This window comes from Calypte anna, chromosome 33 (assembly GCF_003957555.1).
Source record: "Calypte anna isolate BGI_N300 chromosome 33, bCalAnn1_v1.p, whole genome shotgun sequence".
Classification (NCBI taxonomy): domain Eukaryota; kingdom Metazoa; phylum Chordata; class Aves; order Apodiformes; family Trochilidae; genus Calypte; species Calypte anna.
In genome coordinates, this window is record NC_044275.1 from 610,152 (window position 1) to 636,001 (window position 25,850).

Below are 25,850 nucleotides of genomic sequence, written 5' to 3' on the forward strand. Positions count from 1 at the left end.
AATAAACCTGTAACTCCTTCCCCAACACCCCCCCAAAAAATCTGACACCGATTCCAACCCCCCCAAAAAAATTCTGCCAATTCCTCCCCTCAACTCCCCCCCCCCAAAAAAAAAAAAGAAACAAAAACCCAACACCAACCCACCCCCAAAAAAACCAACCCCACATCACACCAGGAGTTTCCAACCCTCCCCAGCTTTATTCTGGGGGGTGGGTGGTACCTGGGGACCCTCCTCACCCCCCCGGGGGGTCCCCAAGCCCTGAGGTCTCTCCTGGTTTTTCCTGAGGGGGGGGCAGGGGGGGAAAGTGTCCGTCTGTCTGTCTGCAGCTGCCGGGGGGAGGTGGTTATGTCCTTGGGGGGGGTTGGTCCATGAATGTGATCACCACCCCCATCCCAATCTTGGGTGGGTTCCTCTGTGGGTGGGTGGGAGTGTCCATGGGGGGGGGGTCTGTCCATGGGAGGGGGTGTCTGTCCATGGGAGGGGGAGGGGTCTGTCTATGGGGGGAGTTCTGCCCATGGGGGGGTATCTGTCCATGGGGGGGGGGGTGTCTGTCCATGGGGGGGAGGTGTGTGTCTGTCCAGGGGGGGTTCTGTCCATGGGGGGGTGTCTGTCCATGGGGGGAGTTCTGCCCATGGGGGGGTATCTGTCTGTAGGGGGGGTCCTGCCCATGGGGGGTATCTGTCCATGGGGGGGGGGTATCTGTCCATGGGGGGGGGTGGGTGTCTGTCCATAGAGGGGGAAGGTTCTGCCCATGGGTGGTGGTGGGGGGGGTCTCCATCTCCACTGGGGGGGGGGGGTCTGGGTGCTGATGGGGGGGGGAGGTGGTCTCTGGGTGTCCATCAATGCACCCACTCCAGCCTGGGGTTGTTTTTTTTTTGGGGGGGGGCGTCCATGAATGTGACCACCACCCCCATCCCAATCTTGGGTGGGTTCCTCTGTGGGTGGGTGGGAGTGTTTATGGGGGGGTGGGGAGGGTTCTGTCCATGGGGGGGTGTCTGTCCATGGGAGGGGTATCTGTCTGTAGGGGGGGGTTCTGTCCATGGAGGGGTGTCTGTCCATGGGGGAAGGGTATCTGTCCATAGGGGGGGGGGGGTCTGTCCATGGGGGGGGTGTCTGTCTGTAGGGGGGGGGAAGGTTCTGCCCATGGGTGGTGGTGGTGGTGGGGGGTCTCAATGTCCACTGGGCGGGGGTCTGGGTGCTGATGGGGAGGGGGGGGTGGTCTCTGGGTGTCCATCAATGCACCCACTCCAGCCTGGGATGGGTGGGAGTGTCCATGAGGGGGGAAGGGGTCGTTTTGTTTTTCTTTTGGGGGGGGGGTGTGGGGGTCTCACTTGCCCCCTGCCATGATCCGCAGGTACTGCAGGGCGTTGCGGGCAGCCTGGGCCCGGGCCCCATCGCGGGAGGGGGCGGCGCCGTGGCAGACGGCAGCGGGTTGGGTGGAGAGTTCCACCAGGCACTGGTGCAGCCCACTGAGGCTCAGGGCATCTGGAGGGGGGGGGACACACACAGAAGGACAGGGAAATGTCACACACACACCCCCCGACCCACCACTGACACCCCACAAGGCCTGGGGGGGCAGCTCGGGGTGCTCAGAGTTGGGGGAGGGGGGAGATGGGGACAGGGGGACAAGGGATGGGGGGGCAGGGGGGTAAGTCACTGTCACCTCCCACCCCCTTTAACACCTCAACAAGCACTGGGGGGGGCACCCAGGGGTGCTCAGAGTTGGGGGGCAGGGGGGAGATGGGGACAGGGGGACAAGAGGCCAGGGGTGGCAGGGGAGTAAGTCACTGTCACCTCCCACCCCCCTATAACAAGCACTTGGGGGGCACCCAGAATTGGGGGGGGGGGGGAGATGGGGACAAGGGGACAAGGGACAGGGGGGGGGCAGGGGGTAAGTCACTGTCACCTCCCACCCCCCTATAACAAGCACTGGGGGGGCACCCAGGGGTGCTCAGAGGAGGGGGGGATAGGGACAGGGGGACAAGGGGATGGGGGACAGAGGGACAAGAGGACAGGGGGGGCAGGGGGGTAAGTCACTGTCACCTCCCACACCCTATAACAAGCACTGGGGGGGCACCCAGAATTGGGGGGGGGGAGATGGGGACAGGGGGACAAGGGGACAGGGGGGAGCAGGGGGTAAGTCTCTGTCACCTCCCACCCCCCTATAACACCTCAACAAGCACTGGTGGGGCACCCAGGGGTGCTTAGAGAGGGGGGGTACAAACCCCTGCCACCCCCAAACCCCCTCCCCGCAGTGCCCAAGCCCCGGGGGTCCCTGTGGGTGCGGGAGGGGGGTGTGGGGGGGGCACTGACCGATGTCGAGGTAACTGATGGCAAAGCTCTGCTCCTCCGAGAGCTCCTGCAGGAGGGCGCAGGCTCCGGTTCCGGGCGGGCCCAAGGGGCGGTTCCGAAGCTCCAAAAGTTTCTGCCCTACCGAATTCCGCAGAGAATCCCAAGTACAGCCCGGGGGGGGCCGGCCCCGCAGTCCTTCCAGCCGGGGACCTGCCTGGAAGGACAAAGAGGGGGTCAGGGACCAACCAGAGGTGGTACCCCCTGTCCCCCATCACTCCCAGGGTGACTTTAGGGTGCCCACATCCCCCCCCCAGAGTGCTTGTGTCCCCCCCAAGGTGCCCACATCCCCCATTAACCCCCCCGGGGTGCCCTCAGGGTGCCTGCCAGTCCTGGGGACCTGCCTGGAGGGACAAAGGAGGGTCAGGGACCAACCAGAGGTGGTACCCCCTGTCCCCCATCACCCCCCAGGGTGACTTTAGGGTGCCCCAGGGTGCCTGTGTCCCCCTTATTTCCCCCCCAAGTGCCCACGTCCCCCTTTAACCCCCCCCGGGGTGCCCTCAGGGTGCCTGCCAGTCCTGGGGACCTGCCTGGAGGGACAAAGGGGGGGTCAGGGACCAACCAGAGGTGGTACCCCCTGTCCCCCATCACCCCTGGGGTAACTTTAGGGTGCCCACATCCCTCCCCCAGGGTGCTTATGTCCCCCCCAAGGTGCCCATGTCCCCCATTAACCCCCCCGGGGTGCCCTCAGGGTGCCTGCCAGCCCCAGGGGTGATTGTGTGCCTGTGTCCCCATGTGTCCCCGTGTCCCCCCATGTCCCCCCCCCCCCTTTTCCCCCGTGGTTACCATGGAGAACTGATCCTCCTCTGCCTCAGCCTCGCTGCCCTCCCGGGGCTCCACGGGGACGTTGTGGATCCTCAGCAGCATTTTGGCTGCTGCGTTGCGTTTCGCCAACTTCTTGGAGGTGCCACTGCCTGGGAGGAGAAGGGGGGGACACAGACACACACAGGGATGTGGCAGGGAGGGGTTTAGGAGGTTGTGGGGTTGGGGTTTTTTTTTTTGGGGGGGGGGTTTGTACCCACACCTATCTCCAGGAAACGTTCCACCCTGCAGGTCATGGTGAACTCCTTGCGGTGCGCCGGGCCCGACTCCTGCGTCACGGTGTACTCGGGGAGACGCCAGCCCTTCTGCACCACCAGCTCCTGGGGAGGGAGAAAGGGGACCCAAAATGGGGGGAAGTGGCCCCAAAATGGATCTGCTGAGGCTCTGAGAGGGAGAGCTGGCCCCAAGATGGGGAGAAGCAGCTGCAAAATGGGGAGAAACGGCCCCAAAATGGATGCGCGGTGCCCCGAGTAGGCAGAATCGGCCCCAAAATGGATCCACTGGGGACCTAATAGGGAGAACAGGCCCCAAAATGGGAGGAACTGTCCCCAGAATGGATCCACTGTGGCCCGGAGAGGGAGAACTGGCCCCAAAATGGGGAGAAGTGGTTGCAAAATGGGGAGAAACGGCCCCAAAATGGATGCGCGGTGCCCCGAGTAGGGAGAATCGGCCCCAATATGGGGAGAATCGGCCCCAAAATGGATCCACTGGGGACCTAATAGGGAGAACAGGCCCCAAAATGGGAGGAACTGTCCCCAGAATGGATCCACTGTGGCCAGGAGAGGGAGAACTGGCCCCAAAATGGGGAGAAGTGGTTGCAAAATGAGTAGAAACGGCACCAAAATGGATGCGCGGTGCCTCAAGTAGGGAGAATCGGCCCCAATATGGGGAGAATCGGCCCCAAAATGGATCCACTGGGGACCTAATAGGGAGAACAGGCCCCAAAATGGAGGGAACTGTCCCCAGAATGGATCCACTGTGGCCCGGAGAGGGAGAACTGCCCCCAAAATGGGGAGAAGTGGTTGCAAAATGGGGAGAAACGGCCCCAAAATGGATGCACGGTGCCTCAAGTAGGGAGAATCGGCCCCAAAATGGATCCACTGGGGACCTAATAGGGAGAACAGGCCCCAAAATAGAGGGAACTGTCCCCAAAATGGATCCACTGAGGCCCTGAGAGGGAGAGCTGGCCCCAAGATGGGGAGAAGCAGCTGCAAAATGGGTAGAAACGGCCCCAAAATGAATGTGTGGTGCCTCGAGTAGGGAGAATCGGCCCCAAAATGGGGAGAATCGGCCCCAAAATGGATCCACTGGGGACCTAATAGGGAGAAAAGGCCCCAAAATGGAGGGAACTGTCCCCAGAATGGATCCATGGTGCTTCAAATAGGGAGAACTGTCCCCAGAATGGGGTGAGTGTCCCCAAAACGAGGCCAGAATCCTCCAAACGAGGACAGATGTCTCCAAAGAGGGGAGAAGTGTCCCCAAAATGGTTTCACTGTCCCCAAAACAGGGAGAACTCTCCCCAAAATGAGCAGAACCACCCAGCCCACCCCTAAAGCCCCTCTCCACCCCCCCAAAAAAAAAAAAAAAACCCACACAAAACTGCCTCCCCCAGAAGTGTCACCATTCGTTGTGTCCCCAAACCTGGCTCGTGTGCCCCCCCCCTCCCCCAGGACAGCCCCCCCAGCTTTGGAGGGGGGGGGTCACAGAGGTGTCCCCATTTGTCACCCACCTGCAGAGCCCCCACGGGGTTGCACTCAGCCTGTGGGGGGGACATGGGGGTCTTCATCTCCAGGGGAGTCCCCCTGGGTGGGGGAAACACAGACACAGTGAGATGAGGGGGGGGGGCACAGCTCTGATCCCCCCCTCCCCACCCATCCCTGTGCCCCCTGGATTGGGGGGGTTTGGGGGGGTGGGATTCGTGCCCCCCCCCAAACCTCATCCCTCCCCCTGGGTGCCTCCCTACCCACATTACCTGGGTGAGGGGGGGGCCCCAGTGGGTGCTGAGGGGGCTGCTGTGGGGCAGAGCTCAGTGGGGGGCTCAGGGGGCAATGAGGAGCTGGGGGGGGGAGGGAAGAGGAGAGGTTAACCCCCCCTCCCCCCAAAAAAACAACAAATCACCACAGAACCCTCAAACCTGGGCACCCCAACCCCCCCCCAGAAAAAAAAAACCCAAAACAAAGAGGGCACCCAAATCCCCTTGGGACCCCCCAGCCCCCTGGGACTCCCAGCACTTAAACACACACCCCCCCCCCCCCCCAGACCCATCCTGGGGTCCCTCAACCCCCCCTGGGGTCCCTCAACCCCCCCTTGCGGTCCTTCAAACCCCCCTGGGGTCCCTCAACTCCCCCCTGGGGTCCCTCACCCCCCCTTGGGCTTCTTCAAACCCCCCCTGGGGTCCCTCAACCCCCCCTGGAGACCCTCACCCCCCCCTTGGGGTCCTTCAAATCCCCCCTGGGGCCCCTCACCCGCCCTGGGGCCCCTCACCCGCCCTGGGGACCCTCGCCCCCCCTTGGGGTCCCTCACCCCCCCCTTGGGGTCCTTCAAACCCCCCCTGGGGACCCTCAACCCCCCCCCGGGGTCCCTCAACCCCCCCTTGGGGTCCCTCAACACCCCCCTGGGGTCCCTCAACCCCCCCTGGGGTCCCTCACCCCCCCTTGGGGTCCTTCAAACCCCCCCTGGGGCCCCTCAACACCCCCCTGGGGTCCTTCACCCCCCCTTAGGGTCCTTCAAACCCCCCCTGGGGACCCTCACCCCCCCTTGGCATCCTTCAAACCCCCCCTGGGGTCCCTCAACCCCCCCCTGGGGTTCCTTAACCCCCCATTGGGCACCCCCAGCCCCCCCCAGCTCCTTTTAACCCTTTCCTGTGCTACACCCTGACCCCCCAAGATGTTGGGGACCCCTCCCAGCACCCCCCCCCAGCCCTTACCGGGGGTCCTGGGGGGTGGTGGGCTCCAGCATGTCCCCCCCCTTCAGCAGCTTCAGGGCCACCTCAGCTGCTTTGTGCTTTGCTGCCTTCTTGCTGGGGCCCTGTCCTGGGGGGGTGGGGGGGGACACACAGGGGTTGAGACCCCCCCCCCTAGGGATCCCCCCCTCGTGGTCCCCAGGCTGGGCTGAGAGAGGACTCAGTTTGGGGGTCCCAAGGGACCCCTAACGATCCCAGGCACCCTGGTGATCCCCCCACCCCCCCCCAGCACCCAATTTCTGGGGCTCCCAAGTATCCCAAAGAGCAGGATCCAAAGGGATCCCCCCAGCACCCCCTTTTTGGGGATCCCAAGCATCCCAAAGCTCAGGACCCCCTGCCCCAGGGACCTCCTTTTTAGGGATCCCAGAGAACCTCCCCCCCAGCCCCCATTTTTGAGGGGTCCCAAAGATCAGGATCCCAGATGATCCCCCTCCCAGCACCCCCATTTTTGGGCTCCCAAGTGCCCTCCTTCCCCCCACCCACCCCCCTTTTTGGGGGTCAATCCCCAGCTCCCCACCCAGCTCAGGTCACCTTCAGGTTGTCCCAACCTGCTGAGGTCCTGTCCCATTTTGGGGGAGTGGGGACCCACCAGTGCAGCTGATGTCCCCAACGGTGACCCGGAAGGTGAAATTGGGTTGGTGGGCTTGTCCCTCAGCCTTCAGGAGGTCGTAGCCCGGGGTCTTCCCTAAGCGAGTGCCATATTCCTGCAGGAGGCTGATGGGGGTCTTGCCAGGGTTGGCCGCCAGCATCTGCTCCAGGCTGGGGACAGGGCTGTCACCAACCCCCCCAGGAGAGGACAGAGGGTTGGTAGTGGCACAACCAAGTGGCACAGGGACAGACAGGGCTGCCACCTGAGCCAGGAGGGGACAGAGCAGCAGAGGAGGTGAGGGCAGAGGGGTGGCAGCACCTCAGGACAGGGGGGACACGGGGGACAAGGCTGTCACCGGCCCTGCGGGGGGGCAGAGGGTACAGGTGGGGGGACAGAGGGTGACACAGGGACACGGGTGACACAGTCACACCCCCTACGGAACAACCCCCCACACACACACCCCTTCAGGGACCCCCCCACCTCTGTGCCCGTCCCCCCAAGGGCCCGCGGAGCAGGCCCCGTGTAGGCCTCACCCCCCCCTTCCCGCTTTGCGGAGGCTACGTCGGGGTTCGGACGGGGAGTTCGCTGTCTCCCGAGGGTGGGGGATTCTCCCGGGGTGATTCCTGAAGGGATTTGATCGCGGTTGGAAAGCCGAGGGGGTGTGTGGGGGGTCCGGTACCTGGGGAAGCCGCCGCTCCTCCTGACCCCTCCGCCCGCCCCCTCCTCGCTCATCCCCGCCGCGCTCCCGTCTCTGACCGCCGGGCCGCCAGGGGGCGCTGTGCTGGAGACGCGGCCACAGGGGTTGATGGGAAAGGAGAGGCGGCGCGGGAGGTGATGGGAAATGTAGTCCCACGGGGGGAACGGGGGGGGCGCGGAGTGGGACTGCGAGAAAGAGGCACCGAAACCCCCCCCCCCCCATCCAGCATCCCCCCCCCCGCGACCCCCAACCCCCGGACTACATTTCCCATCAGCCCCTGGAGAGGAGGGAGGGTCACGTGATGAGAGGAGGGGGCGGGAATAACGGGGGGGGAGATGGGAGGATGGGGGGGACAGTGGGGACAGGGAGAGGGGACAATGGGGGGGACAGAAGGGACAGGGAGAGGGGACAATGGGGGGGACAGAGGGACAGGGAGGAGACAATGCCTGGGGACAGAGGGGACAGGGAGAGGGGACAGTGGGGGGACAGAGGGACAGGGAGAGGGGACAATGGGGGGGGACAGAGGGGACAGGGAGAGGGGACAATGGGGGGCACTGAGGGGACAATGGGGAGGGGGACAGTGGGGACAGGGAGAGGGGACAGTGGGGGGCACTGAGGGGACAATGGGGAGGGGACAGTGGGGACAGGGAGAGGGGACAATGGGGGGACAGAAGGGACAGGGAGAGGGGACAATGGGGGGGACAGAGGGGACAGGGAGAGGGGACGATGGGGGGGACAGAGGGGACAGGGAGAGGGGACAATGGGGGGGACAGAGGGGACAGGGAGAGGGGACAATGGGGGGGACAGAGGGGACAGGGAGAGGGGACAATGGGGGGGACAGAGGGGACAGACAAGATGGATCAGGGATGGACAGTGTGGGAAACAATGGGGACAGTGTGGGACAGGGGTGACCAGGGGGCCTTGGATGGGGACAGAGGGACTGGGCAGGGACATTTGGGGGTCACTGGGCAGGGGGACAGTGGGGACAAGTGGTTGGGACAGGAGGGTGTGACAGGGACCCTGGGGAGATGGGGACAGTGGTGTGATGGGACAGAGGGACAGGGGAGCCATGGAGACAGAGAGGACATGGGGACATGGGGACAAACCACCAGTCATAATGGTCAGACTGGGATGGGCACTTGTACTGGGAGCAGACTGGGAGCGCTGAGGACAGGGGGACACCTGGACTGGGAGCAGTGGGGACAAAGGGACACCCGTACTGAGATCACTGGGGACAGCAGCAGACCTGGACTGGGAGCAGTTGGACAGGGAGACCCAAACTGGGAGCACTGGGGACAGACTGGGAGCATGTGGGATAGGGACACCTGGATTGCCACCACTGGGGACAGAGGGACAGTCAGATGGGGAACACTGGGGTCAGGGACCCCCATACTGGGAGCACTGGGCGGCAGCCTGGGAGCTCTGGGGACAAGGAACCCCATACTGGGAGCAACGGGGACAGAATGACTCCCTTACTGGAAGCACTGGGACTGCACTGAGCTTCCCCCGTGGTGCTGGGGCCGTTTGTGGGCCCAGTCCCGGTACTGGGGAGGTCCCAGTGGGATTCGGGTCCCGGTCCGGGAAGTCCCAGGGCTTCGGGGGGGTCCCAGTCCCGGTCCGGGGGGGTCCTGGTGCCAGTATAGGGGTCACAGTGCCGGTATGGGGGTCCCGATCCTGGTCCCGAGGATCCCGGTGCCGCTCCTGGGGTCTTCCCAGCAGGGATCCCATTGGGTCCGGTGTTCCCGGGAGTCCCGGTACCGGTGCTCCCAATGGTCCCAGGGATGATGCTGATGTTCCCGCTGGTGGTCCCGATGATCCAATTGGTCCTGATCGTCCCCGTGGTCCCGGCTCCGGGGGTCCCGCTGGTTCCGGTTGGGAGTTCTCGGGGGACCCAGACCCGGGGGTGCCATTGCCAGCGGTTCCAGTGGTTCCGGAGGTCCCGGTGCCGATAGTCCCCCCCTATTCCCGGTGGTCCCGGTACCAGTGTTTCCGGGGGGCCCAGTGCCGATGATCCCGGTGGTTCCGGTGCCGGTGGTCTCAGTGTTCCCGGGGGTCCCAGTGTCGGTGGTTCCGGTGGTCCCGGTGGTCCCGGTGCCGCTGTTCCCTCCGTCCCCGCTGTCCCCGGTCCCGGGGCGGGGCGGGCGGGGCGGGGCCGCGCTCAGCGCCGGGCGGGGCCGTTCCGTTCCGTTCCGATCCGATCCGATCCGATCCGTTCCGTTCCGCACCGCTCGCCCTGACCGCGGCACCGGCCCCGGTACCGGCCCCTCCCGGCCCCTACACTGCCCCCGGGACCACCCCCCACATCCCCCTAGAACCTCCCCCCCCCTCCCGGTACCGGCACCGGGAACCCCCCCGGGAGCCTTCGGCATCGCCCCCACCGGCGAGGGGCCCGGACCCCCCCCCAGGTACCGGGATCAGAACCGGAACCGCGGCGGGAAAGGGGGGGGGAACGGGGAGGGGGACAGCGGGAGGGGGGGGGAAGGCGACACCGGGGGATGGGGTGGGGGGGGTAGGACCAGGGATGCGATCGCGATTGAGGGCGGGAGGAGGGGGGGGGGGGGCTGGCACTTTATCCCCTCCCCCCCCCCGGACTCCTGGGTCCCCCCCCCCCTTTTTGTTTTTTTGGGGGGGGGTTGTGGGGGGTGGGCTCTCCTCCCGGACACTCGAGTCCCCTCTTGTGCCCCCTGCCCCGCATGTGTGAGATGCTCGTGCACGCTCGTGACAACACACAACCCCCCCCCCGCCCCCCCTTACCGCCCCGCTTTGCACACGCGTGGCCTCTCCCCATATCGCGACAAGGCGCCTTGGCCCGACATGGCTGGGGGGAAGGTATGCGGAGGGGGGGGGGGCGGTCACTGTCTCTCTCTCTCACCCCCTCCCCCCCCCATCTCCCAGCACGGCGCTGTCGCGACACGGGGCTGCCGCTGTCGCATGTCGTGACAGAGCCACACACACACACGCCCCCCCCACCCCCCCGTAGAGGGGTCGCTGGGGCTCCGCCGCTGCCTCAGTTTCCCTCCCCGGGGATAAGTGTGGTGGTGGGGGGGGGGGATAGGAAGGTGGGGGTTGGGGCTCCATCCTTTGCCGCGATGACGTCACCGCGTGACGTGATGTCACCACGGGGGGGGTCACGACACCTGGAGGGGCGGCCCGGACTCCTGGGTCCCTCGGGGTGACACTGAGCCCCGCCCCCTCCTCATCCCCCCCCCACCCCCCCCGGGCCTCACCCCTCCCCCTCACCTAATTTTAGTGATTACGTCATCCGATGGCTCCTCTGTTGCCATGGCAACTCCCTCCCCCCTGCCTCCCCCCAATTTCAGAAGCGCCCGATCGGACCTCCCCCCCCCCCCCTTTTCCGCCCCCCCGAACCTGCCTCAGTTTCCCTCCTTCAGCCCCTTGCACGATCGCGCGCTTGTGCGCAGCCCCACGTGACCGTGTGTGTGTCCCCCGCACGCTCTTGCACGCTCGTGTGCCCCCTGTGCACGCTCCTCCCCGCCTCCCCCCCCCCGCCGCCGCCTGGTGGGGAGCACGCGTGTGCAAGGGGTGCACGGACGTGATTGAGGAGTGCAAACACGTGGAGGGGTGCACACGCGTGTGCAAGGGGTGCACGTGTGTACGTTTGCGTGAGGGTGCACACACGTGTGGGGCTGAACCCGTGGGTGCAGGGGGAGAGGTGTCCCATAGGTGCCGGGGGGGTTCCGTGGGTGCAGAGGGTCCCCATGGGGGGGGGTCCCATAGATTCCCATAAGATGCCAGTGGGGACGTCCCTTGGGTGCCCCCCCCTTTCCCCCACTGACCCCCCCTCCTCCCCCTCTCTCCTTCTCCCCCTCAGGGTTGGGGGGGGTGTCGGGGGGTGCCCCCAGCCATGGCCTGCCTGCACGAGACCCGCACCCCCTCCCCCTCTCTGGCGCTGCCCTCGGACGGGACCCCCGAGCAGGACCTGACCCCCACCCAGTGCGTCCTCAGGGACCTCCTGCCCCCCGCCGCCCCCCCGGCCCCCCCCGAGCCTTGGCCCCGACGGGGAACCCCCCGGCACCCTGACCTAGGGGCTGAGGGTCCCTTGGGTGCTGAGGGGGCTCAGTTGAGGTGCCAAGCTGGGGGAGGGGGCTTCCTGGAGGGGCTTTTTGGGTGCCTTCGACCCGTCTGGACCATGATCGGCAAAGCCTACGGGGCGGAGCACAAACACCCCCAGGAGGGTGAGGGGGGGGGCGAAAAAGGGGGCTCTGGGGCGGGATGGGTGCTATGGGGCTGGGGGGGGGCAAAGGAGGGTGTGATGGAGGTAAAAAAGGGGGCTATGGGGCTGGGAAAGAGGGCTGGGAGGGGACCATGGGGTGGGATGGGTGCTATGGGGTGGGGTAAGGGGCTGGGGGTGTTGGGAAGGTGCTTTGGGGTCGGGGGGGGTGCCAGGGGTCCTTGTGTGGGTGTGCATGTGGTGTGGGTGCCATAAGGGGGGGTCTGGGGTGCCATGGGTGGGGGTGCTGTGGGTGGGGGTGCCATGAATGTGGGTCTGGGGTGCCGTGGGTGGGGGTGCCATTGGTGGGGGTGCTATAAGTGGGGGTCTGGGGTGCCATGGGTGGGGGTCTGGGGTGCCATGGGTACGGGTGCCACAGACCCCTGGGAGGTTCCGTTCGAGGAGATCCTGGACCTGCAGTGGGTGGGCAGTGGGGCCCAGGGCGCCGTCTTCCTGGGGCGCTTCCACGGGGAGGAGGTGGCGGTGAAGAAGGTGAGGGACCTAAAGGAGACGGACATCAAACACCTGAGGAAGCTGAAGCACCCAAACATCATCACCTTCAAGTGAGGACAGGGGTTGGGGACACCCTGGGAGGACACCATGGGGACATATGGGCACGGGCTGGAGATGTTAGGTGCTCTGGACAAGTTGGGTGCTCTGGACAAGTTGGGTGTCTTGGTGATGTTGGGTGCCCTGGAAAAGTTGGGTGTCTTGGTGATATGTTGGGTGCCCTGGAGAAGTTGGGTGCTTTGGAGAGGTTGGGTGCCTCAGAGAGGTTGGGGTGCCCTGGACAAGTTGGGTGTCTTGGTGATATGTTGGGTGCCCTGGAGCAGTTGGGTGCTTTGGAGAGGTTGGGTGCTTTGGAGAGGTTGGGGTGCCCTGGACAAGTTGGGTGTCTTGGTGATATGTTTGGTGCCCTGGAGCAGTTGTCATGCTGTAGATGTTGGGTGCTTTGGGGAGGTTGGGTGCTTTGGAGAGGTTGGGGTGCCCTGGACAAGTTGGGTGTCTTGGTGATGCAGGGTGCCCTGGAGTAGTTGTCATCCTGTAGATGTTGGGTGTTTTGGAGAGGTTGGGTGAGAGACTGTTTTGCCTGGAGGCTCTGGGGCACCCCTCTGACCTTTGGGTGCTGCTGTCCCCTCAGGGGGGTGTGCACCCAGGCACCCTGTTACTGCATCATCATGGAGTTCTGCGCCCAGGGCCAGCTCTACGAGGTGCTGCGGGCGGGCCGCAAGGTCACTCCGTCCCTCCTGGTGGATTGGTCCATGGGCATCGCTGGGGGCATGAACTACCTGCACCTCCACAAGATCATCCACAGGGACCTCAAATCCCCCAAGTGAGACGGGGAGGGGGAGCACCCGTGGGGTTGGGGGGTCCTTTGGGACCTGCGGGAGGCAGCAGCGCAAGCGTGGCGGGGCCAGACCCCTGGGGATGGTTTGGCCATGGTGGGGACACGGTTGGTGTCCATGGTGGGGACACGGCCAGGGTGGGGGGGTGGTGGCACATCTGTGGTAAGTGCTGTGCCCGTGGTGGTGGCACGGTCAGGTTGGTGGTGCAACCGTGGTGGTGGAACATCCAGAGTGGTGTCACACCCAGGGTGATGGCACAGACGGAGTGGTGGCGTGCCCGTGGTGGTGGCACCCCCATGGTGGTGGCATGCCAGTGTCACACTCAGGGTGATGGCACAGCCAGGGTGGTGGCACCCCCATGGTGGTGACATGCCTGTGACCCCCTGCTGCTGGTGGCAGTTGCATGCCTGTGTTGGTGGCGTGTTGGTGGCCTTGTTGGTGGCGTTGTCACGGTGCTGAGCGGGTGTCCCCCAGCATGCTCATCACCTATGATGACGTGGTGAAGATCTCGGACTTTGGGACCTCCAAGGAGCTCATTGACAAAAGCACCAAAATGTCCTTTGCTGGCACCGTGGCCTGGATGGCTCCTGAGGTCATCCGCAACGAACCCGTCTCCGAGAAGGTTGACATCTGGTGAGGACACGGGGGACACGGGGGCCTTGGGGACACCCGTGGTGGCATTAAGCACTCGGGTGGTGATGTTGAGGATGTCAGTGGTGGCGTTTGGGGTGGGGGATACGGGTGATGCTGTTAGGGACACTGGTGGTGGTGGGCCTGGGGACGCAGAGCAGTGGTACTGGGGACACAGGAGGCTTTGAGAGGCAATGGGGACACTGGAGGGAGCGGGGCTGGGAACTGGGGACACCAGGGACATAGGGCATGAGGGGACATCAAGCTTCAGGGGCACCAGAGGTGGAGATCCTGAGAGGGGACGTTGCAGCCAGAGAGATGGGGGACACCAGGGACAGCAGGAGGGGACACTGGGGCAAGGGGACACAGGGAGGAGGTGGGGTGGTGCCTGGTGACAGCAAGGGGGTGGCGGTGTCCCCAGGTCCTTCGGGGTGGTGCTGTGGGAGCTGCTGACAGGGGAGATCCCCTACAAGGACGTGGACTCCTCTGCCATCATCTGGGGGGTGGGCAGCAACAGCCTCCACCTCCCCGTCCCCTCCGGCTGCCCCGATGGCTTCAAGGTGCTGCTGAGACAGTGCTGGTGAGAGGGGACACCACATGGGGACACTACGATGGGGACACCACCATGGGGACACCACTATGGGGACACTATGATGGGGACACCACCATGGGGAAACTATGATGGGGACGCCACCATGGGGACACCACCATGGGGACACTACAATGGGGTCTTCACCATGGGGACATTATGATGGGGACACCACCATGGGGTCTTCACCATGGGGACACCACGATGGGGACACCACCATGGGGACACCACCATGGGGTCTTCACCATGGGGACACTATGATGGGGACACCACTATGGGGACACCACCATGGGGACACTACAATGGGGACACCACCATGGGGACACTATGATGGGGACACCACCATGGGGTCTTCACCATGGGGACATTATGATGGGGACACCACCATGGGGTCTTCACCATGGGGACACCACCATGGGGACACTACGATGGGGACACCACCATTGGGTCTTCACCATGGGAACATCACCATGGGGACACTATGATGGGGACACCACCATGGGGACACTACGATGGGGCCACCCACCCTGGGGACACCACCCTGGGGACCCCCCCGTGCCATCTGCAGGAACAGCCGTCCCCGGAACCGCCCGTCCTTCCGCCAGATCCTGCTGCACCTCGACATCGCCTCCGCCGACGTCCTCTCCACCCCCCAGGAGACATACTTCAAATCCCAGGTAACCCCCAGCACCCCCCGGGACCCCCACAGACACCCCCAGCACCCCCCCAGGACCCCCAGGGCACCCCCAGCACCTCCCTGGGACCCAAACACCCCCTCCAGAACCCACCCCCCCAGCACCCCGGGACCCCTAGGGACCTGGGTGGCCCATGGTGGCCAATGATCAGTGTCTGGTGGCCATAGTGGGTGGTGGTGGCCAGTGGTAGCCAGTGCCCTGTGGCTCTAGTGGCTGATGGCCCATGGCCAGTGGTAGCCAATGGCTGGTAGTGGTCAGTGCCTGGTGGCTAACGGTGGTGGCCATTGGTCAGTGCCTGGTAGCAAGTGGTGGTGGCTGCTGGCTGGTAGCAGCTGGTGGCTGTTGGTGGCCAGTGGTAGCCCGTGGGTGGTGGCCACAGGCGGAGTGGCGCGAGGAGGTGAAGCTGCACTTTGAGAAGATCAAATCGGAGGGGACGTGTCTGCACCGTCTGGAGGAGGAGCTGATCAACAGGAGGAGGGAGGAGCTGAGGTGGCACAGGGGACACAGGGACAGGGGACGGGGAGATGGGGAGAGATGGGACATGGGGACATGGGGACATTGGGGTGTGGAGATATGGAGATATGGGACATGGGGACATGAGACATGGGGATGTGGAGTTATGGAGATATGGGACATGGGGACATGGGACATTGGGATGTGGAGATATGGGACATGGGGACATCAGGGGGACATCATGGGGACATTGGGGTGTGGAGATATGGAGATATGGGACATGGGGACATGGGACATTGGGACATTGGGACATTGGGATGTGCAGATATGGGACATGGGACATGGGGACATTGGGATGTGGAGATATGGGACATGGGGACATTGGGATGTGGGAACGTGGTCACATGGGACATGGGGACGCTGGGGATATGGGGATATTGGGGACATGGGGGACATTGTGACCACAGGAGGCCTGGGGACACAGGGACAAGGACATGGGGACACCGAGTGTGTGGGCGTGGGGACACAGGGAACGTGGGGACATGGAGACCCGGGGGGGTGCAGGGAGGGAGACACTGGGGAGGGGGACGGTGGTGAGGAAGGGGACATGGGTGACAGTGTGGGTGACAGCCGGGGGGTGACAGGCACGCGCTGGACATCCGGGAGCACTACGAGCGGAAGTTGGAAAGGGCCAACAACCTCTACATGGAGCTGAGCGCCCTCATGCTGCAGCTGGAGCTGAAGGAGAAGGAACTGCTCAGGTGGGCTGCACCCCAAACCCCCCCCCCAGCACCCACCTGGGACTCCCAGGACAACGCCCCAAGGACATGGCCACCATCACCCCATGGCCACCATCATCCCAAGGCCACCATCACCCCAAGGCCACCATCACACCATGGCCACCATCACCCCAAGGCCACCATCACCCCAAGGCCACCATCACACCATGGCCACCATCACCCCAAGGCCACCATCATCCCAAGGCCACCATCACCCCAAGGCCACCATCACCCCATGGCCACCATCACCCCATGGCCACCATTATCCCAAGGCCACCATCATCCCATGGCCACCATTACCCCATGGCCACCATCATCCCAAGGCCACCATCAGCCCATGGCCACCATCATCCCATGGCCACCATTATCCCAAGGCCACCATCAGCCCATCATCATCCCAAGGCCACCATCATCCCAAGGCCATGGCCACCCCCCCAAGGCCATGGCTACCCCAGGGTGGGGTTTGGGTGCCCACTGGTGGCCTGTGGCAGGCGGGAGCAGGCTCTGGAGAAACGCTACCCTGGGCTCTTCAAACCCCGGGCACCACGGGGGCTCCTCCATGGCAACGCTGTCGAGACCCTCATCAAGAAACGCAACGTCCCCCAAAAACTGTCACCCCACGGCAAGAGGTGGGGACGGGTCCCTGGGAGCAGAAGGAGCCCCATTGGGGTGGGGTTTGGGACATTGGAGGTGTGGGGCCTTGAGGGTTTGGGATACGTGGGGGTGGGTCCTTCATGGGGGCTTGGGGGGGGTCTTGGGGGACTTTGGGGACATGGACATGGGGGGCCTGAAGGGTTGGGGACATAGATTTGGGTCTTTCATGGGGGGGTTTGGGGAGGGGGACATGTGGGGCCTTCGGGGTTAGGTTGGGGACATGGGGGTGGGTCCTTCATGGGGGTTTGGGGGGGGTTTTGGGGACATGGCCACGTGGGTGCCTTTGGGATGGGGGTTTTCTCCTCTTTGGGTGCTGTTGGGTGGGGGTCTCCCATCCACATCCCCCTCCCTGCCCCCCCAGACCTGACATCCTGAAGCCCGAGGTGCTGCTGCCCAAGCTGGACGTGGCCATGGCCCAGGTGGCCCTCCCGGGGTGTCCCAAGGGTCCCCCCCCCTCCCCCGGCCGCAGCCGTCGGGCCAAAGGGCGACACCGAAAATCTGGACCCCGGGGTGGGGGGGGCAGCAGCTGCGGGGACCCCGGTCCCGAGCTCGGTACCCCCCGGGGGTTACCCGGACCCCCCCACCCAACCCCCACCGGACCCGATCTTTTGGGGGGCACCTTAGAAGTTGGTGCTGGTGCTGCCCCCCCCCCAGAACCCCTCCCTGGTGATGGTGGAGCTGGGGGGGGCTACGGGCAGCCAAGGGGGTACCCCCACCCCTGACCCCCCCGCTGCTGGGGAACCCGAGAGGGAGATTGGGACCCCCCGGGGGGGTAAAGGGGGGGCCGGGCAGCACCTCACCCCTGCAGCACTGCTGTACCGGGCAGCTGTCACCCGTGGGCAGGTGAGACCCCCACCCACCCCCCAACCCCAAGGTCCCCACCAGGACCCCCAAGTCCAGCCCAGTTGGGGGTGGGGGGGGGAGTGGGGTGGAGACCTCTTGGGGTGCTGGGTTGGGGGTCAGGACCCCTGGGTACCTCCTGGGGAGGTGGGTGGGGGGGTGAAGACCACCCTTGGGTTGATGAGTTGGGGTACAGAGGGGGTCAGGACCCCTGGGTGCCTCCTGGGGAGGTGGGTGGGGGGGTGAAGACCACCCTTGGGTTGATGAGTTGGGGTACAGAGGGGGTCAGGACCCCTGGGTGCCTGCTGGGGAGGTGGGTGGGGGGTGAAGACCACCCTTGGGTTGATGAGTTGGGGTGCAGAGGGGGTCAGGACCCTGGGGTGCCTGCTGGGGTGAGGGTGGGGGGGTGAAGAACACCCTTTGGTGGATGAGTTGGGGTGCAGAGGGGGGTCAGGACCTCCTGGGGAGGTGGGGGGGGGTGTGAAGACCACCCTTGGGTCTCTTAAGGTGGGGGTCAGGCCCCTGAGGTGATTGGGAGGAGGGAATCAGGACCCCCCGGGTCTTTCTTGGGTTGGTGGGTGAGGGGGTGAAGACCACCCTTGGGGTGATGTGGTGGGGGGGGTGGGAGGTTGTCAGGACCTTGGGCTGTTTGGAAGGGGGGGGCTCAGGACCCCTGGGACCCTCTGGGTTGGGGTGTGGGGGTCAAGACCCTCAAGGGTCCCTCTGGTCCCCAACGCCCCCCTGTGCCCCCCTCCCAGAAGCGGGGGGTGTCCTCGGAGGAGGAGGAGGGGGAGGTGGACAGCGAGGTGGAGCTGCCCCTGCGGCAGAGGTGGGTGCTGAGTCCCCCGGGGGGGGCTGTGGGTGCCAAGACCCCCGGGATGGGTGCAGGGGGGGTGGGCTCTGTGTTCAGGGGGGGGTGTCTGTGTGTCTGCAGGGGGGTGGGTGGGGAGGGAGGTCTGTGTGTTTGGGGAGCTCTGTGTGTTCAGGGGGGGGTCTGTGTGTTCGGGGGGGGGATCTGTGGGTACCCTAAGTGCAAAGGGGGGGTCTGTGTGCTCAGGGGGAGGTCTGTGAGTGCAAGGGGGGGGGTCTGCGTGTTCGGGGGGGGTCTGTGGGTACCCTCAGTGCAAGGGGGGGGTCTGTGTGTTCAGGGGGGGTCTGTGGGTACCCTAAGTGCAAAGGGGGGTCTGTATGTTCAGGGGGGGTCTGTGTGTTCAGGGGGGAGTCTGTGTGTTCAGGGGGGGTTCTGTGGGTACCCTCAGTGCAAGGGGGGGTCTGTGTGTTCAGGGGGGGTCTGTGGGTACCCTAAGTGCAAAGGGGGGTCTGTATGTTCAGGGGGGGTTCTGTGTGTTCAGAGGGGGTCTGTGTGTTCAGGGGGGGCTGTGTGTTCAGGGGGGGTTCTGTGGGTACCCTAAGTGCAAGGGGGGGTCTGTGTGTTCAGGGGGGGTTCTGTGTGTTCAGAGGGGGTCTGTGTGTTCAGGGGGGGGTCTGTGTGTTCAGGGGGGGGTGTCTGTGGGTACCCTCAGTGCAAGGAGGGGGTCTGTGTGTGCAGCAGGGGGATCTGTGTGTTCAGGAGGGGGTCTGTGAGTGCAAGGGGGGGGTCTGCGTGTTCAGGGAGGGGTCTGTGGGTACCCTCAGTGCAAGGGGGGGGTCTGTGTGTTCAGGGGGGGTCTGTGGGTACCCTCACCCCCTCTCCCCCCCCCTTTCCTCCCCCAGGTGGCCCCCCGGGATGAGCAAGCGGCAGTCGCTCTCCACCTTCAGCTCGGAGAATTTTTCAGACGGGGAGGGGGAAGGGGAGGAGGGGCACACGAGTGAACCCTCCCACAGTGCCACCCCCGACGTGGGCAGCACCAACACGGACGAGAGACCCGACGACCGCTCCGAGGATCTCCTGTCCCAGGGCTCCGAGATCCCCCTGGACGCCCCCCACCCCCTCGAAGGGCCCGAACGGCGCCCCGAGGGGGGCAGCCCAAAGGTGGGTGCCCCCCAAAACCCCCTGCCCCCCCTCCTCCAGGTCCAGGTGACATCGGGGTAAGGGACCCCTGGGATGGGTGCCATTGAGGGGGGTGATCCCCAGGGATGGGGGTCCCCAAGGATGGCTGCCATGAGGTTGGGGGTCCCCAGGGATGGGCACCATGGGGTTGGGGGTCCCCAAGGATGGGTGCCATGGGGTTGGGGATCCCCCAGGGATGGGTGCCATGGGGTTGGGGGTCCCCAGGGATGGGTGCCATGGGGCTGGGGGTCCCCAAGGATGGGTGCCATGGGGCTGGGGGTCCCCAAGGATGGCTGCCATGAGGTTGGGGGTCCCCAGGGATGGGTGCCATGGGGCTGGGGGTCCCCAAGGATGGGTGCCATGGGGTTGGGGATCCCCCAGGGATGGGCGCCATGGGGCTGGGGGTCCCCAAGGATGGGTGCCATGGGGTAGGGGGTCCCCAAGGATGGGTGCCATGGGGTTGGGGGTCCCCAGGGATGGGTGCCGTGGGGTTGGGGGTCCCCAAGGATGGATGCCATGGGGTTGAGGGTCCCCCAGGGATCCAGGGATGGGCACCATGGGGTTGGGTGCCCCCAAGGATGGGCGCCATGGGGTAGGGGGTCCCCAGGGATGGGTGCCATGGGGCTGGGGGTCCCCAAGGATGGGTGCCATGGGGTAGGGGGTCCCCAAGGATGGCTGCCATGAGGTTGGGGGTCCCCAGGGATGGGCACCATGGGGTTGGGGGTCCCCAGGGATGGGTGCCATGGGGCTGGGGGTCCCCAAGGATGGGTGCCATGGGGTAGGGGGTCCCCAAGGATGGGTGCCATGGGGTTGAGGGTCCCCCAGGGATCCAGGGATGGGCACCATGGGGTTGGGTGCCCCCAAGGATGGATGCCATGGGGTTGGGGGTCCCCAAGGATGGGTGCCGTGGGGGGGTGGGACCCAAATGTCTCCTTAATGACCTGCCACCCCCCAGACCACCTGTGGGGCAGGGATTTGGGGGGTGGGGGGGGGGTCCCCTAAGGATTTTTAACCCCTTCCCTTCTCTCCCCCCCCCACCCCCCCCAGGTCTCGGAGGACTCAGACTGTGACAGTGCTGAGCTGGATCACTCAGGCAGTGGCGAGGGCCCCCCCCGGCCCCCTGCCCCCCCCGGGCTGTGACCTCTGTGTGTGTGTGTGTGTCCCCTGCACCCCCCCCCATCCCCCTGCACATCCCCCCCCTCACTTGTACAGCCCCAAAGTATTTATATAAATATCTTATCAATCTCTACTGAAGTGGTTGTGCTGGGGGGGGGGGAAAGGGGGTTAAGAGGGGGGGGACACACACACACACACAGGGGTTGTGCCCCTTCTGCTTGTGTTGGGTGGGTCTGACTGTAAGAGTCTGTCCCCCCCCCCGCCCAAAAAAAAGGGATAATTTGGGGGGAAAAGCATTTAATAGGCTGACCCCCCCTCTACACCTCCCCCTTCTTTACTGGGAGCACTGGGAGGGGGGGGGAAGGGGCAGAGCTGGGACCTCCAAGAGGAAGGATTTTTTTTTTTTGGGGGGGGGGGGTGTTGGTTTTTTTGGGGGGTTTTTTTGTTTCTCCCCCCATGAGGCAAAGCTGGAAAATTTCTCTGCTGGGGGGGGGGAAGCAGAAAGTGAACTCCAGTTGCCATACTGGGGCCCAGTTCGAGCTAACAGGGAGACAGAACCCCCCTCCCTGCCCCAAATCTCTTTTAATTCCAACAACTTCACCCAAAATACATTTTTGAGCCCAAAATGAGGGGTTTGGGGGGGGGGGAAAGTTGAGGTGTGGGGATTTATTTTTCCCCCCCCCAAGAACCTCACTTCAAATAAACCCCAAACTGGGAAGCACTGGTTTAAACTGGTAAATAAAAGCTAGAAACCCCCCTCCCTGCCCCAAACCTCTTTTAATTCCCACAACTTCACCCAAAATACATTTTTGAGCCCAAAATGAGGGAGTTGAGGGGGGGGGAAGTTGAGGTGTGGGGATTTTTATTTTTATTTCCCCCCAAGAACCTCACTCAAACTGGGAAGCACTGGTTTAAACTGGAAAGACATCCCCCACCCCCTAAATCCCTTCTGAACTCCAACAACCCCAAAATCCATTTTTGAGCCCAAAAGGAGGGGGTTGGGGGGGAAAGTTGAGGTGTGGGGATTTATTTTTCTTTTTTTCCCCCCAAGAACCTCACTCAAACTGGGAAGCACTGGTTTAAACTGGTAAATAAAAGCTGGAAACCCCTCTCCCTGCCCCAAACCTCTTTTCATTCCAACAACTTCACCCAAAATACATTTTTGAGCCCAAAAGGGGGAGTTGAGGGGGGGGAAGTTGAGGTGTGGGGATTTATTTTTCCCCCCCCCAAGAACCTCACTTCAAATAAACCCCAAACTGGGAAGCACTGGTTTAAACTGGTAAATAAAAGCTGGAAACCCCTCTCCCTGCCCCAAACCTCTTTTAATTCCAACAACTTCACCCAAAACACATTTTTGAGCCCAAAAAGGGGGATTTGGGGGGGGGAAAGTTGAGGTGTGGTTTTTTTTTTTATTTCCCCCCCAAGAACCTCACTCAAACTGGGAAGCACTGGTTTAAACTGGAAAGACATCCCCCACCCCCTAAATCCCTTCTGAACTCCAACAACCCCAAAATAAACTTCTGAACCCAAAAGGAGGGGTTTGGGGGGGGGAAAGTTGAGGTGTGGGTTTTTCTTTTTTTCCCCCCAAGAACCTCACTCAAACTGGGAAGCACTGGTTTAAACTGGTAAATAAAAGCTGGAAACCCCTCTCCCTGCCCCAAACCTCTTTTAATTCCCACAACTTCACCCAAAATACATTTTTGAGCCCAAAAGGGGGGGGTGAGGCTGCATGGGGCTTTTTTCCCCAAGAATTCCACTTACTGGGAAGCACTGGTTTAAACTGGAAAGACACCCAACCCCCCCTAAATCCCTCCTGAACTCCAACAACCCCAAAATAAACTTCTGAACCCAAAAGGAGGGGTTTGGGGGGGGGGAAAGTTGAGGTGTGGGGATTTTTATTTTTATTTCCCCCCAAGAACCTCACTCAAACTGGGAAGCACTGGTTTAAACTGGTAAATAAAAGCTGGAAAGACAGAGATCCATTAACCAAAACTATCCTCCAGTGTCTATTCCCAAGGAAAAGCTCCAGTCCATCTTTTTATTTAATTGCTTTTTTTTTTTTGAAAAAGTTCCTGACCTTACAGAACTCAACTGAAATGTTCATTTTTAGGTGGTTTTTTTTTTTTTTTTGGGGGGGGGGGGGAAAAGGAGGAGGAAGGGAGGGGGTTTGGTGGTTTTCTCCTTATTCACTTCCAACTCGTACATTTCATGACAAAACAGAAACACCATGAGCCAGAAAAAAGAAAAAAAAAAAGGGAGTTTTGGGACGGGGGGGGTTGGGAAAATGGTGAAAAGGGCAGAAAAAAACCAAAAAAAAAGGGAAAGCTTTTATAAAACTAAGAGCAGTTGGGTGGGAGGGGAAGGGGGGGGTGTAAAAGGAATTAAAATGGTGTGAAACCCCCCCCCCTTGGAAAACAAAATTGAGAATCAAATAAGAAAGGTGGTGAGGAACCTGGAAAAATGTCCAAACTAAGTGTTTTTTGTTGGTTTTTTTCCTCTTAAAACCTGGGGCTGCTGCTAAGGGTGGTGCCAGGCTGGAGGGGTGCTCGGCGTGGGGGGGCCCCCCCTAGCTGCTGCCCATGCCCCCAGTCTCCGAGGAGAGCCTGAAACAAGAAAAGGTGTCAGAGGGAGGGGGATTTGGGGTGGGTTTTTTTTTTTTGGGGGGGTTAAAGGTGTTTGGAGGGGTTAAAGTTGGGGTTTTTTGGCAGGTTGAGGGGTTTTTGGGGGGGTTGAGGAAGAGGGAGAGGAGGGAAAGGGTTTGAAGTTTATTTGGGGGGGTTAAAGGGGTTTTTTTGGGGGGGAAGGGTGGGAGGGATTGGAAGGGGATTTGGGGTGGGTTGAGGTTGATTTGGGGTTTTTTTGGGGGGGTGGAGGGAGGGGTGGGAAAGGGTTTGGGGGGGGAATGAGGTTTATTTGGGGGGTTAAAGGGGTTTTTTTGGGGGGGAAAGGGTGGGAGGGATTGAAAGGGGATTTGGGGTGGGTTGAGGTTGATTTGGGGTTTTTTTGGGGGGGTGGAGGGAGAGGGAGGGATTGGAAGGGGATTTGGGGGGGTTGAGGTTGATTTGGGATTTTTTTGGGGGGTTTACAGGTTTTTTTGGGGGGGTGGAGGGAGAGGGAGGGGTGGGAAAGGGTTTGGGGGGGGTTGAGGTTTATTTGGGGGGTTAAAGGGGTTTTTTTGGGGGGGAAAGGGTGGGAGGGATTGGAAGGGGATTTGGGGTGGGTTGAGGTTGATTTGGGATTTTTTGGGGGGGTTAAAGGGTTTTTTTGGGGGGGGTTGAGGGGGAAAGTGTGGGAGGGATTGAAAGGGGATTTTGGGGGGTTTACAGGTTTTTTTGGGGGGGTTGAGGGAGAGGAAGGGATTGGAAGGGGATTTGGGGTGGGTTGAGGTTGATTTGAGTATTTTTTGGGGGGTTAAAGGGTTTTTTTGGGGGGGTGGAGGGAGAGGGAGGGATTGGAAGGGGATTTGGGGGGGTTGAGGTTGATTTGGGAACTTTTGGGGGGGTTTACAGGGTTTTTTTGGGGGGTGGAGGGAGAGGGAGGGATTGGAAGGGGATTTGGGGTGGGTTGAGGTTGATTTGGGAATTTTTGGGGGGTTTTACAGGGTTTTTTTGGGGGGGTTGAGGGGAAAAGTGTGGGAGGGATTAGAAGGGGATTTGGGGTGGGTTGAGGTTGATTTGAGCTTTTTTTGGGGGGTTAAAGGGTTTTTTTGGGGGGGTGGAGGGAGAGAGAGGGATTGGAAGGGGATTTGGGGTGGGAATGAGGTTGATTTGGGATTTTTTTGGGGGGTTTACAGGTTTTTTTTGGGGGGGTTGAGGGAGAGGAAGGGATTGGAAGGGGATTTGGGGTGGGTTGAGGTTGATTTGGGAACTTTTGGGGGGGTTTACAGGTTTTTTTGGGGGGTGGAGGGAGAGGGAGGGGTGGGAAAGGGTTTGGGGGGGGAATGAGGTTTATTTGGGGGGTTAAAGGGTTTTTTTTGGGGGGGAAAGGGTGGGAGGGATTGGAAGGGGATTTGGGGTGGGAATGAGGTTGATTTGGGAACTTTTGGGGGGGTTTTATAGGTTTTTTTGGGGGGTGGAGGGAGAGGGAGGGATTGGAAGGGGATTTGGGGGGGGTTGAGGTTGATTTGGGAACTTTTGGGGGGTTAAAGGGTTTTTTTTGGGGGGGTTGAGGGGGAAAGTGTGGGAGGGATTGGAAGGGGATTTGGGGTGGGTTGAGGTTGATTTGGGAATTTTTGGGGGGGTTTTACAGGTTTTTTGGGGGGGGTTGAGGGAGAGGAAGGGATTGGAAGGGGATTTGGGGTGGGTTGAGGTTGATTTGGGAACTTTTGGGGGGGTTTTATAGGTTTTTTTGGGGGGTTGAGGGAGAGGAAGGGATTGGAAGGGGATTTGGGGTGGGTTGAGGTTGATTTGGGATTTTTTTGGGGGGTTTACAGGTTTTTTTGGGGGGTGGAGGGAGAGGAAGGGATTGGAAGGGGATTTGGGGTGGGAATGAGGTTGATTTGGGTATTTTGGGGGGGTTTTACAGGTTTTTTTGGGGGGTGGAGGGAGAGGGAGGGATTGGAAGGGGATTTGGGGTGGGTTGAGGTTGATTTGGGAATTTTTTGGGGGGTTTTACAGGGTTTTTTTGGGGGGGGTTGAGGGGGAAAGTGTGGGAGGGATTAGAACGGGATTTGGGGGGGGTTGAGGTTGATTTGGGTATTTTGGGGGGGTTTACAGGTTTTTTTTGGGGGGTGGAGGGAGAGGGAGGGGTGGGAAAGGGTTTGGGGGGGGGAATGAGGTTTATTTGGGGGGTTAAAGGGGTTTTTTTGGGGGGGAAAGTGTGGGAGGGATTGGAAGGGGATTTGGGGTGGGTTGAGGTTGATTTGGGATTTTTTGGGGGGTTAAAGGGTTTTTTTTGGGGGGGGTTGAGGGCGAAAGTGTGGGAGGGATTGAAAGGGGATTTGGGGTGGGAATGAGGTCGATTTGGGATTTTTTTGGGGGTTTTACAGGTTTTTTTGGGGGGGTTGAGGGAGAGGAAGGGATTGGAAGGGGATTTGGGGTGGGTTGAGGTTGATTTGGGAACTTTTGGGGGGGTTTTATAGGTTTTTTTGGGGGGTGGGGAGAGGGAGG

The 25,850-nt window shown here is 62.2% G+C and overlaps 2 protein-coding genes across 3 annotated transcripts; one reads left to right on the forward strand and one right to left on the reverse strand.

The window, feature by feature from the left end:
- Nucleotides 1-1,307: 1,307 nt before the first annotated feature.
- On the reverse strand, nt 1,308-7,454 carry TARBP2 (TARBP2 subunit of RISC loading complex). 2 transcript variants are annotated; one of them, XM_030468093.1, is made up of 9 exons: nt 7,402-7,454; nt 6,723-6,904; nt 6,098-6,203; nt 5,144-5,227; nt 4,901-4,973; nt 3,374-3,491; nt 3,136-3,263; nt 2,314-2,506; nt 1,308-1,485 (listed from the first exon to the last, which is right to left on the reverse strand). In XM_030468093.1, exons 1-9 carry the CDS (start codon nt 7,452-7,454, stop codon nt 1,328-1,330), a joined length of 1,095 nt encoding a protein of 364 aa, XP_030323953.1. In that variant the 3' UTR covers nt 1,308-1,327. The 2 variants fall into 2 exon arrangements, with proteins under 2 accessions (XP_030323953.1, XP_030323954.1); XM_030468094.1 differs by lacking the exon at nt 5,144-5,227 and having other exon boundaries at nt 1,328-1,485; nt 7,402-7,453.
- A 3,830-nt stretch (nt 7,455-11,284) lies between these two features.
- Nucleotides 11,285-20,766, forward strand: MAP3K12 (mitogen-activated protein kinase kinase kinase 12). The gene is given in 14 exon segments (XM_030468133.1): nt 11,285-11,615; nt 12,030-12,213; nt 12,792-12,983; nt 13,471-13,629; nt 14,048-14,206; nt 14,784-14,892; nt 15,290-15,399; nt 16,008-16,124; nt 16,634-16,771; nt 17,158-17,467; nt 17,469-17,639; nt 18,395-18,465; nt 19,350-19,608; nt 20,674-20,766. Coding segments are annotated over 14 exon segments (2,403 nt in total).
- The last annotated feature ends 5,084 nt before the right edge of the window (nt 20,767-25,850 follow it).

Excerpts from the sequence above, each read along its gene's own strand:
- TARBP2 (XM_030468093.1), bottom strand. The coding sequence starts at position 7,454 with ATGAGCGAGGAGGGGGCGGGCGGAGGGGTCAGGAGGAGCGGCGGCTTC. Across the intron at positions 6,905-7,401 it reads AGGAGCGGCGGCTTCCCCAG|CCCTGTCCCCAGCCTGGAGC; the intron begins GTACCGGACCCC and ends GGTTGGTGACAG. Across the intron at positions 2,507-3,135 it reads AGGAGGATCAGTTCTCCATG|GCAGGTCCCCGGCTGGAAGG; the intron begins GTAACCACGGGG and ends TTGTCCTTCCAG.